This window comes from Charadrius vociferus, unplaced genomic scaffold (genome assembly GCF_000708025.1).
Source record: "Charadrius vociferus isolate BGI_N301 unplaced genomic scaffold, ASM70802v2 scaffold727, whole genome shotgun sequence".
NCBI classification, from domain to species: domain Eukaryota; kingdom Metazoa; phylum Chordata; class Aves; order Charadriiformes; family Charadriidae; genus Charadrius; species Charadrius vociferus.
This window is the reverse complement of record NW_009649472.1, coordinates 115,274-127,495: the sequence shown is the minus strand read 5'-3', so window position 1 is coordinate 127,495 and position 12,222 is coordinate 115,274. Positions and strand designations below refer to the sequence as shown.

Sequence of the window (12,222 nt, the reverse complement as noted above, 5' to 3'; positions counted from 1 at the left end):
AAGCTTGGCACGGTGGATGTGTTAGGACACCACGAGAAAGCATGTGCCCACCTAGAGCATCCTTTGACCTGCCAATATTGGGATGTCTCCCCATGCCTTCTCTCTACTTGGAAGGTGAAAGCAACAGGGAAAAGATGATCCCCTTCTCCATACCTTGTGGTGCCTGGTCCATACCTATCTCTTCATGCATCTGTTTGTTTATATTCATACACTTTCATTTTTTTCCATCCTAAACAAGCCTTTTCTTCATCCTCCAAGGAAACCTCTCTGCACAAGGCAGTCTCAATCCTAAGCACAACCCCATATGTCCAGCCAAAAGAGGCACAGTCTGCTGATCCAGACTGACTTTGTTGCTCCATGAGCAGCGAGGATGTTTGCAGAGGATGCCTCTCGGAGAGGGGCAGAGCTGAAGCATCTCTGCAATTCAAGACTTGAACAAGCCTTTTGTGGCCTTGGCCAGGCAGGTATGCCAGGCAGGTTGGGCGTTTGCTGAACAGGGTGAAGCTTCTGAGCTCACATGACTCCTCAGCATCTCTGAGTGATGTATCAGTGGTACCACTGGCCTGGGTCTGACCGTTACCATCTTCAGGAAAATATTCCCAAAATGAGACGATACGAAGAGTTCTCACACTTGAAACCCATTTGTTTAAATACAAGAAACAGCAGAGATTTCTGCTTTCTCCAAGACACCTGCTACATCTTCCCTGACCTCTACTGAGAATTTGTCAATGACTCAGATTTCCACACCTTCCCACGGCAGGGAATCTCCTCCCCTCTCCTTCTGACTCTCTCTGCCAACTGCTGTGGCTCTTCCAATGTCTTCTTGTCATTCCACTGATTATCCTTCCTCCTGAAATCGTCATTTTTATTTAAGTAGGGCTCCCCCCCCACCCCGCCCTGGCCTTTTCAAAGCTCCTGGGGTTTGAGGTTTCCTTATTTGCCATTTGCAGGGTGGATCAACTGCAGCTGCTTAAATTACGGGGCTTCAGTCTTGATCTATATACTGTGGATGGAAAAAAAAAAAGGAAAGGCTTTCCATCAGTTTTGTGTTAAACCAGTGATTTTTATTAAAAGGGAGCTTGTTCTGTGAATGATTTGTCTGGATTTAAAGGCAGGAGGAAAGAAACATAAATGCCATCATGAAGCAAAAAGACAAAACTTGAACAAATGGCTTGGGCAGCAGCTCACTCCTTGAAACATTCTTTGCCCAGTCTTGAAAAAGGAAGAAAATACACCATTACTTGGGGTTTTTTTTCCACAAGCAGGGCTGTTCTGAAGCTGCATGTGAGACTAAAGTCATAACCTAGAGCTCTGCGCAGCAATCGGGATGTGATATCAGGATGGAGATCTGCACCGAGACCTTGCAGAGGACAGGAACTGTTGGGTTTCCTCCTGTTTGCCTGCCTTGCTGTGCGTGTGAGTAGACAGAAGCTTTGTCTGTGGTTTCTACCACCTCAGTCCAAGAAAACGAAGTTTGGATCAAGGTCTTCATTAAGGACCAGGCGCAGTGCTAGAGCTGGGTTTCCATGGTGACCGTGGGATGCTGCGGATGGGTTTGGTACCTCGCTTGGGCTCCCCAGCCCCGAGAAACACTCTGTGAGTCGCGGGGTGGAAGTGATGGTGAGGGCAGAGCATGTTTCCCAGCTCTTCTCTCACCCTTCCGCTGCCCCAGAGAGGGGAAAGAGGCGAGATGGTCCTGCTCGGTGCTCCTGAATGTGGTGTGGAGAGATGCCAAGTGAAAGCCTCAAAGCCGCCCCACACTTGACGAAGGTCCTTCCTTGCATCCTTGACGCAACCTCTGGATCCCTCCTGGACCAGTCACCAGGGTGGCAGCCTCCCCCCACCAAAAAAACGCCTTTTTTGGAAAGCAGCGATGGTACTTACGGGATGTAGGAGACTGGGAGTACGCTGGAAGTCTGACAGGGCCACGGCATTTTAGGCATAGTTGCCTCCATCCCCAGTGAAGGGCAGATGCGCATGGGTTGAGGAGGGATACAGAGGACCTGTCATGGGAGAGAGAGGCCAGAGCACCGTTCTGGATAGCTTCATCTTATTCGCCTGCCTTGCAAAACAAATTACCAGACCTGTTCTTGGAGAGCTGTACCTATCTTTGAAGCATCCTTGGCCTTCATTTTATCATCCCAAACAGCATTAAATGCTTGTTGGGGAGGCATCTTATCAGGCGCATCTACTTGGAAAGGCTTGAAAGGCTCTTGTCACGCTTGTCTTCATGTGTGCATTGAATTTATAGCTCCTCATCGCCTAGAGAAACCCACCGAGCTGGGAAGGGTATTAGAAAAGGAGATGATGCCCCCATCCTGAGCAGAGCTGATATTTATGTAGCTGTGACACCTGCGACAGGGCTCTCTCCTGCCAAGGTGCCTGCAGTCGGACTGGGCACTAACTCACCAGCAGGATGGGCTATGCTGCTTTGCAGGAGCTGGTTCCCTGCTATGATAAATGCTGCTTAAGTTGCAGGAGAGGGGGAAAGCCAAATCAGCACAAGGGGTTAGTCCTGGAGGCAAAATCTGGTTTTCTTGGCTTCCAGGCTCAAAGCTGATGAACCGGCCCACGGTGTCTTGGGATGAATCTCATCACTCCGCTGTGCATCAGCTTCTCCAGGCCCAAACTGAAACAATGGCTGGACCGGGGAGGGGACAGGGCTGTCACAGTCACCCCGGGATGGCTCAGCACCAAACATCCTCCAGGCTCCCGAGGGTGGTTTGCCGCCTTCATCCTGGCTCAGCCCAGCGCAGTGAGATGAGGCAGCAGCTATTGTCACACCCCGTGTCTGGAACTGCAGCACGGGGACCAGGACACTCACACACGGTGCAGAAAGGTGACAGCCCTGGGTTTGGCGGCAGTGGGGTTTCCAAGCCAGCCGCGTGCATCAGGGAGCCGTGCAGCCCATCCTCTGCAAACAGGGTTGTGCCCTTGGAGGAGCAGAAAGCCTTGGTCAAAGATGCTTAGCTGGTATAAAGGCTAGGAACGAACTTGGCTCTGAAACCACGGCAGCCTGCCACTTCCCGCTGTCTGAGAGGCATTGCATCAAGCTATCTCCACGCACAAGGAAAGCTGAATGCTTTTGACAGCTTGCCATGCAGACTCCCCACGGACGCTGCAAGCCAAGCCGGCTTTCTCACCGTCTCCCACGGCCCCCCAGTTGTAAGCATGAAACCAAGCTGGTGAATAATTCTGCTGATGCACAGAAGAGAAAATCCTGTTCTCTCCTCCTGGGGCAGGCTGGCAGGGCTAATGGGAAGAAGAGGCTGTGACAACTTGATTTTGTGGCTGAAGTCAGCAGATCTGGCTCCTGGGACACATGGGAACAGGCAGGGAGCAGGAGCCACTTTTGCACAGTCACTTCTCGGAGGCGAGCAGGGCTTCAAAGGAAAAATACTTAGCAGGATGTTGCAACTTGGGAGGAGGAGGAAAAAAACAAGCAAACAAAAAAACCCACAAGCTCTGTAGGGCTGGGAAATGCAGAGTCAAGGAATGAGGTTTCCAAAAAGCCTTCGCTGGGTACTCACTCTCTCGGTGCAGACGAGGTAGCAATGTGAGCTGACGCTGGCGATTCCCGAAAACGTTACAGCTCGGTGTGCTCAGCGGGTGCAAGCATGAGTTTCGCCTGTCCGATGCAGGGGATCGCCCTGCTCCACGGCAGGATGGGGTTCCACCGATGGCAGTGTCACTTAAAGCGGTGCCAGCAGCCACGGGAAGGAGGGCGTCACAGCTAGGCACGTGCAAGCACAGCCCCGGATAAATGATCTGGGACTATCCAACAGCCTGACTGAGCTGTGCCGGTCTATCTTAAAACCCCTCTGGGATCCAGAGGCTGTAGCAGGAGGATGGACCTGGGAAATGGGCGAGCACAGACACGTGCAGGTCACAGTGGGTTGGGTTACTGGGATGTGCAGGATGGACCATTGTGCCCATGTGCTTGGTGGGGAGATGCCAAGAGCTTTCCCCTAAAGCCGACATTCAAGAGCAGCTCCATAACTCCTCCTGCTGAGGATGGGGAGATGGAAAGCAGAGCGCATGGTCACCTCCATGCAGGGCCAGTCTTTTCCAGGTTAGCAAAGACCTTGTGGCCACGTTCACAAGCCGGGCTGGTGGAGGAGGTGCCCAGCCTGTGCGGTTTTGCCCATGGCAGGCTCCTGACTGTCCTCCCCACCTCAAGCCCTGCTTGAAGCCCAAGTGACAGGAAACCTGGCGGCTCCCAGAGGCCATCCTTGCCTGCTGGGGGCCGGGGCAGCTAAAAGCAGGCTCCAGGAGGGAAGTGGTTTGGACGGCGATGTTTGTCGGTGATGAGCACACAGCCACGCTGTGGGAGCCATGTGGCAGCTGGAGCTGGCAGCAGAGTGCCTGTCCTGCTTGTTTTGGCTGACTTCAGAGACCTCTGGCTTTTCCTAGTAGCACTTGGATGTGCTGGTACTCAGGAGACCTGACCGGGCACATTCAGACAACGCCGAAAATATCTTCCTTGCAGGCAACAGAGGCAAAGGGGAGCCAGCAGCTGGACTCCCCGACAGACAGGGGACCGGGCCGCAGAGGGATGGTTGTTTTCCTCGGGCTTGCTCTCTGCCGGCCAAAAACGCATCCTGTGGAGCCACTGTAGTGGCACATTTAAGGTGACCCCAGATGGGCACCTTAACTCAGCTATGGAGGGGATGAGAAGCGAGGTCTCCTCACTTTCTGCAGTGCAGGGTGTCCCAGCTGAACATGGGTTCATGATCCCCCAACCCTTGCCTCCTAACCAGCTGTGTGGCTGTCGCGGCAGGTACCTGGCGAAGCTGTCTTCAGTGGGGAGCATCTCCGAGGAGGAGACCTGCGAGAAGCTGAAGGGCTTGATCCAGCGCCAGGTGCAGATGTGCAAGAGGAACCTGGAGGTGATGGACTCGGTGCGGCGTGGAGCCCAGCTGGCCATCGAGGAGTGCCAGTACCAGTTCCGCAACCGCCGCTGGAACTGCTCCACACTGGATACCCTGCCTGTCTTCGGCAAGGTGGTAACGCAAGGTGAGCCAGGAGGACACGTGCCTGGGGTGCTGCTGCATGAGGGAATGGCTACAGCAGCAGCCCAGTGGGCTGCAGGTGGGTTTTGCTTGCTTGTCCCTGAGCCAGCGACTGGGGAGAGTAGCAAACAGCCCTACAGTGTCGGGTCTTGGTGCTGACAGGTCTTCCCTGGGCATTTCAGTAGGGCTCTTCTGACTCTGCTGGGGCAGCATACCGAGACCCCTGCTGTTCCTCAGCTGCCGGGTGCTTCCTCTCCCCAACCTTTTTCACACCCAGCAGGTGCCCATCGCATGGAGGCATCAGCCCGGGTGTGCTGATGAGGTCTGAACCTTTTACAAGGAGATTCCAAGTCCAAGCAGGGCCCTAAAGTCACCCTGCGGTCTAGTCTCTGCCCTGCCAAGCCCAGAAGCTTCGCTCTGCAAAGGCACGGCTGCAGCGGGATGCTGGATTTATTCGGTCTCTTCTCCGGGCAGCGCCGAAGCGGTGACTGCTGCCGGACTGGCAGGCCACCCTTGAGCCGAGCCGTCTGCAGGCGAGACCTTGGGAGGACAGCCCTCTGCTGCCCGATGCGAGTAAAACACACAGCAGCTGGACCCTCCAAGGAGAGCATCATTGCCCGCCACCACCCAGCTGCCAACCTTCAGGGGGGGATTTATGGCCAGGGCAGCCCCCAGCCCCTCCAATCCCAGCTGCACGCAGGCGTCCTGGAGGCACGGGGCTGTGATCAAACCAAGCAAGGACCCAGAGCATCGGGGTGAGGAGGGGAAAGCCCCTCTGCAACCCCTAGAGACCACCGAAGCAGCCCTTGCCTCCCCTCGGGTGCCACTGACATCCCTGATGCAGTATCTCGCTTCCCATCCCAGGACCCGTAGACCAAAGCCTCCACACCCCCCCCAGCTCCTTGTTTGACTTTCCTCCCCTCAACACAGGGGTGAAGATCCCTTCTTGTGAAGGTTCAGCGACTGGAAATACCAGAAATACCAGAAACTAAAAGTCGTCTCTTTTTAGGCAGCCACAGCACAAACCGACCAACACGATCCTACTATTAACCTCGATTAACTTGGAGGCGGTTCAGTCCCTGCGCTGGCTGGGTCCTCCCCAGCCACTGCTGCCGGGGCCAGATTACAGCTGGGCCACCAAAGTAGCTGCCCTCTGTCCGACCGGCAAGCCAGGGTGATGTCTGCTTGTGAGCCATCCGCCCCCTCTGCCCCTAGCATGGGACTACCCAAAAAACCAACCCTCCTTGCTCGGAGACGGAGGGGCTGTGTCCTCAACTGCCCTCGGAGGATGGTGGGGATTTGGTCCCTGGCCCTGATCCCTGGCCACGTCGACCTGTGTGTTTATGCCCAGGGATGTCCCCTGACTTCCCAAACAAGCTCTTCCTAACCGTGTGGCACCACGTAGGCGGACGCGAGAGCTGGGAAGGGGCTGCGCCCTGGGGACCAGCGTCGTTTTGTAAGGCGCGGAGTGGGGTTTTGCAGGGTAGTTTGGGAGGTGCTGGGAGCTACAGGACCCTGTGTGAGAGGATGGCAAGGATCTGCAGTGGCAGGGGATGCTCCTGGACATGGGAAGCAGCCAACTAGTTTGGATGCGGGAGGGATTTCGTGATTTCATGGCAGAGGTGCCCTGCAAGCACCAGGCAAGCCAGTCTGAGTTCTGGAGAGCTCTCCCACATTGGCAATACAGCCTTTGCATCTCCCTCATTGCCAGGTTATAATTTGCCCATCACATTCATGTTTTTAACCTTGTGGGGCAGCTCCCAGCTCCCACTCTATTGTAAGACAGGGCTCTCACTGCTGCAAAAGATCTCCCAGCACCGAGGTGTCTCTGCTGAGACTGGTCCCAGCTGGGCAGTAAGCAAAGAGCATCCCTGGGAGTGGGGAGGATGAGTGTCCTGCACAGGGAACCCCGTCTTGGGAGGAAGAGATGAAGCAAAGGGCTTGACTTGATAGCTCTGCATAGCATGCTTTGCCGAGAGCCAGTTCTCGGACCAGATTTTCAAGGGGGTTTATGTGCAACACCAGCGTTAGGAGGAAAGAGGAGCAGAGACGCATGCAGCAGCCCACCAAGGGCCTTTGGCCACCTGGCTGCACACCCTCCAGAAAGCCCTCTCACTTACCACGAGAGATTGCTGCCACATTTCCCACCATCGTTTGTGCTGTTGCAGGGACGCGGGAGGCAGCGTTCGTCTATGCCATCTCTTCGGCAGGGGTGGCCTTCGCAGTGACCCGAGCCTGCAGCAGCGGCGAGCTGGACAAGTGTGGATGTGACCGCACGGTGCAGGGGGGCAGCCCACAGGGTGAGCAATGCACGGGGCGGGGGACGGCCGAGCGGGGATGCAAAATGGGCCAAGCATGGCAATGCCCGCTCTGGAGCCAGCCAGAAAGGAGGAGAAAGGTGTTGGGTTTTTTTTTAAAAAAAAAACAAAAACAAAAAAAAACAAAGAAACAAACCAACTCCTCTTAGTCCACGTGACTCCCTCAAAAAGGGATCTGGGAACATCACCCCTGGGGCAGAGAAAGCATCTTGTCCATTTGCCCCCCAGGGCCACGTTCCCCAGCTTCCCCAGTTCTCCAGGCAGCCCAGCCCAGTGGGTAGCAAGACAGAGGTGGGCGGGGGGTAGGGGGTGGAAGGTCAGCCGTATTTTAGCACGATCAGGGCTGGAGGGGACAAGCAAGGCAAGCTGGCTGTCATCTGTCTTATCCGTGCTCTCTGCCGTAGGCTTCCAGTGGTCAGGCTGCTCCGATAACATCGCTTACGGTGTGGCCTTCTCGCAGTCCTTCGTCGATGTCCGGGAGAGGAGCAAAGGGGCTTCTTCCAACAGAGCGTTAATGAACCTCCACAACAACGAGGCAGGGAGGAAGGTAATGGTGAGGGGGAACTGGGGCAGCCAGTGTGGCTCTGCAGCATCCCAGGTGGGCTCTGCAGAAATTGCTTGAGTCTTTTTGGCTTCATTTAATGCCATCAGCACACGTACACCAGTGCTGCTTTCTGCACAACCCTTCCAGGCCCCCTACGCTGCACCCTTCTTGCTGTGTCCACCCCAAGTTCACGGTCCCAACTCATTTCTTGTGTCTGTTCCTCCAGGCGATCCTGAACAACATGCGGGTGGAGTGCAAGTGTCACGGCGTGTCCGGCTCGTGCGAATTCAAGACGTGCTGGAAAGCCATGCCCCCCTTCCGCAAAGTGGGCAACGTCCTGAAGGAGAAATTCGACGGTGCCACGGAGGTCGAGCAGAGCGAGATTGGATCCACCAAAGTGCTGGTGCCCAAAAACTCCCAGTTCAAGCCGCACACGGACGAGGACCTCGTCTACCTGGACTCCAGTCCCGACTTCTGTGACCACGACCTCAAGAACGGGGTGCTGGGCACCAGCGGCCGGCAGTGCAACAAGACCTCCAAGGCTATTGATGGCTGCGAGCTGATGTGCTGTGGCCGGGGCTTTCATACGGACGAAGTGGAGGTTGTGGAAAGGTGCAGCTGCAAATTCCACTGGTGCTGCTCCGTCAAGTGCAAACCCTGCCATCGGGTGGTGGAAATCCATACGTGCCGGTGATGCACGGAGGGGAGCGCCCATCCGTCCCCCTCTCTAACTGACCCTGCTTCTCCCCTGCCCCACAGCCAGGACTGAGGAAGTGACCCAGACGCTGCAGGGAGAGCGCAGCTCTTTACAGAGACAGAGCCCCAGAGGAAATCAGATTTTAAAGAAAAAAAATATTTAAAGTTTTAAAAAAAAAAATGATCATTGTTGGCTTTTTTGTTTTGGGGGTCTTTTTTTTTGTTTGCTTGCTTTATTTATTGCTGAAGCCAGAGCCCCTCGGTGTCCTGTGCCAGCAGGGACGTGTCTGCTCCTGGCGGCTGGCTGAGCACCTGCATGATGCCTGCTCTCATCGCATGAGCTCCTGCTGACCCCGGAGCATTGCCAACAGGAGGTGTTTAAGCCGAGGCTAGCGTTAGGCGCTCAGTATCTTCTATCACAATTAGTTTTATTTGTTTAAGGAGTGTGCTGAGCATCCCAGAGCACTGCTTGGCTTGGCTGAGCCTCGGGAGGTGATGGAGCACAGCCAGCGTGTGCAGCCAGGTGCATGGCAGAGGATGACGGGACGGCAACGTCCCCGGCAGTTAAGCTCAATGCAGGGAGAGCCCATCCAGGTACATGAAGGGGACAGGGGACACTTCTTGCATCCCCTTGTTGTGGGATGCTCGATGTCCTCCTGGGCATTGGATGGCTTTTGGAGCAGCTCCAGTGGCCACTGTGATTTACAGAAGCTCCTCAGTGGCTGCCCAGAGCTGCTGGAGGACACAATGTTCCCACCATGCTCCCCTTCCCCTCGCAAGCCCCCTTCTCCCCTCGCTTCTCCAGCATCTTGTTCAACGGGAGACTGTGAAGAGGGTCCAGGGAGGCCATGGTACCTGCAATCCAGTGACTCTTAATGGAGCTGGGAGCTGATGGGAGGAAATCCCAGGGGATTTCTTTTCCTCTATCCCTTGCTCACCAGCATCCCACAACCAGGTCTCCTCTTCTTCCTCCGCATGCCTGTTCTCCACACCCGGTGTGGGCTATGGGGACAGTCCCCGTCCCATTGGCTGCTGAGAAAAGCAAAATTATGAAGTGGAGCAATTGCCGAGGGTGGGGGAAAGATGCTGCTGGGGGGGTAAGGCAATGCTGGTGCTGGGCTGCTCCCCTCGGGCAGTGGGAGAGGAGGGCTGAGCCCAAGGGATGCTGCCATGAGTGCCCCGACCACCCGGATTTAGTGCAGCAGGGCCCCAGCTGCCCCGTCTCACTCCCCGCGAGCTGGCCTGGAGCGATGCCACGAGGATAACGCACTGTCCTACCCGCTCTGGCTTCCCCTCCGCCTGGGATCGGGTTAGTGCAGAGTCCTTGCTGCCGGGCTGCAGGACGAAATATTTGGAGAACTAATAAGCAGAGGGGCACTGCGAGGGGAGGTGGAAAGCAAACCGGTTCCTCTCTCCCTCACCCACTTGTCTGCGAGTCGAGAGGCAAAAGGGGAGCAGAGAAAAACCTTGAAATGGCACCTCGAGCCAACAGGCACATCTGCCCGCGGTGCAAGTTGGGAGCTCCCTTCGCGGTCCAGAAAAGCCCAGAGCTGTGACCATCACCCTCTGGGCTGGAGGAGGGGGTCCATGCAAACCTGCAGTCTTGTTTTTCTTCCTTGCTTCATCTCGAGAGGGGAAAGGTTGGGGGAACGCGCAGACATACGTTAAATCCCGTCTGGGCTGTGGCAGTGATGGGCTGGGGGAGAGTCTGTGGTCGCTGGAAGGTCTCCAGACACCATCCGGCTGGAAGGCTGCTGACAACTGACTCGAAGCAGCGCAGGGCGAGGGAGGTTTGTGCCGAGGCATCCCCCCAATACCCACCAGCTGCCTCCCTCCTGCCCGTCCAGCCACAGCTCCAAGAAACCTTCAGCAACAGGTGCCAGGTGCCAGGGGGGCTGACACCCAGGGGAGACCCCAAGGTGGAGCCACCATCTCCTCACCAGAGCAGCACAGAGCAGGGATTGCCTCTCTCAATGGCTCGGTTGGCCAAGGGTGCAGTCTTAAATCCTCAGCGGGCAATCTAAGCTTCACCCCCCGGCTCCATCTCTTCAGCCCTCCAAGGCTGCAAGGTCTTAAGTACCTTGGAGACTGTTCCTCCTCTTCCCAGCTCATGCAGAGGAGGCCACAGACCTCAGGCCACTGGCCAAGTTTTCTGCTCGTTGTCCATCTAGGATGAGGGCCAAAGCTGAACAAGGCAATCCAGATCAGTGTGGAGATAATCCCCACGCACGGGATTTTTTCAAGCTGCGATGAAAGCTGAGCCCTGTAAATGTCACCCGGAGATACCCCAGCTCCGCAGCACTCTGGCTCTTCTCACAACTGTAAATTTCAGCACCAGAGGGGGTGGGGAATGTCTTTTCTTCATATTTACTTTGTCTATTAAATAACAAGTTTCTGCTGAATGAGCCCTGGGGTTTTCTTCTCCTAGCAATCAGGCTCCACTGGGCTGTGTAAACCAGAACGTACTGCGAACACCTAATGGTTGTTGGTCTCTTCCCAAGAGTCCATGGCTAGGAGGAGAAGTGCCCTCGTGGTGCCGATTGACAGTGTAAAGGGGACACTAAGGCTGTCCTTGTCCCTCCTCTTGTATCCCCTTGGGAGATGGTGGTGTTTGGACCACAGGCTGCATCCCTGCGTTCCCACTAGCAGAAGGAGAGCTTGCTCACTAATCTTCTGCCTTAACCACTTGACACACCGCTGGCTTAAGAGGCCACTTATCTTAGATTTCAGAAAGTCTATGACTTCCTCCTGTCGAGAGGGCGCTGATACTCATCTGCTTACAACAGTGCTCTCTTCCCCTGCCTGCAGCCCACAGCTGCGATGTGTGCTGCTGGAAGCATCGTGCCAGTGGTCTCGAGGTGCGTTTGGGCTGGGAGGGGCCAAGAACCGCCTGTCAATGTAGAGTCAGGGACCTGCCCCCTCTCACCTCCATCCCTGTGCTGCAAGGTGCTGGATTTGGAAGGGATGCGGTGCCAGATGTCCGGCATGCTCCAAGCTGGCCCCAGCCAGTGCGTTTCACCTGTCCCTTGTCCTTCCACAAGCCAGGGGTGCTCAGCTGCATCCTTTTCATACCATTCCCTATGGTCTGGAGCTGCTCACTTCAGCACAGGCTGCTGCTGGCTCTGACTGCACTATGCTCAGCCTTTAGTTGTAGCGCTCCATTGTCATGGTCTCCGAGCTCACCTTTCCACAGGGTTCATGGTAAAACCAATGGGTTCTCTCACTTTGGCCTCCGTGGCTGGCACGGCTTGAGGGCTATGTCTTTAAATTTAACCACTGTTGCAGAAATAGGATGGGGGGATGGGAGAAAACGAGTCCCGAGCCTCCCAAAAACGCTTCCTTCAAACGATTCCTGTCTTGTCATGGTGGATCCCATCCCACAACCTCCAGCTCCATCCCTTCCCCTCCCCACTCCAGCTTCAGCACCAGGTGAGGGACTGTCTCCACGCCCCCACGCCACCTCCCAGCATGGTAGTGAAATGAAGATGTGCTTCATCCCGGTGCTGAAACAAGGTACAGGGAGATGCCAGCTTCTCTGTAACCATGGACAGAGCAAGACATTCATGTCCTCCTCCAGTGCCCCCCACCCACTCAGCCTGTCCCCTACATCCCCTATGCATTCGAGAACATCCCACTTACCCTCTCCCCACCA

At 55.7% G+C, this 12,222-nt stretch overlaps 1 protein-coding gene across 1 annotated transcript; it reads left to right on the top strand.

Annotated features, from left to right (window-relative positions):
* Positions 1–4,784: 4,784 nt before the first annotated feature.
* On the top strand, positions 4,785–8,739 carry WNT4 (wingless-type MMTV integration site family, member 4). Its single transcript, XM_009889828.1, has 4 exons — positions 4,785–5,016; positions 7,181–7,312; positions 7,735–7,877; positions 8,101–8,739. The coding sequence occupies exons 1-4, from the start codon at positions 4,869–4,871 to the stop codon at positions 8,566–8,568; spliced, it is 891 nt and encodes a 296-aa protein (XP_009888130.1). The 5' UTR covers positions 4,785–4,868; the 3' UTR covers positions 8,569–8,739.
* The last annotated feature ends 3,483 nt before the right edge of the window (positions 8,740–12,222 follow it).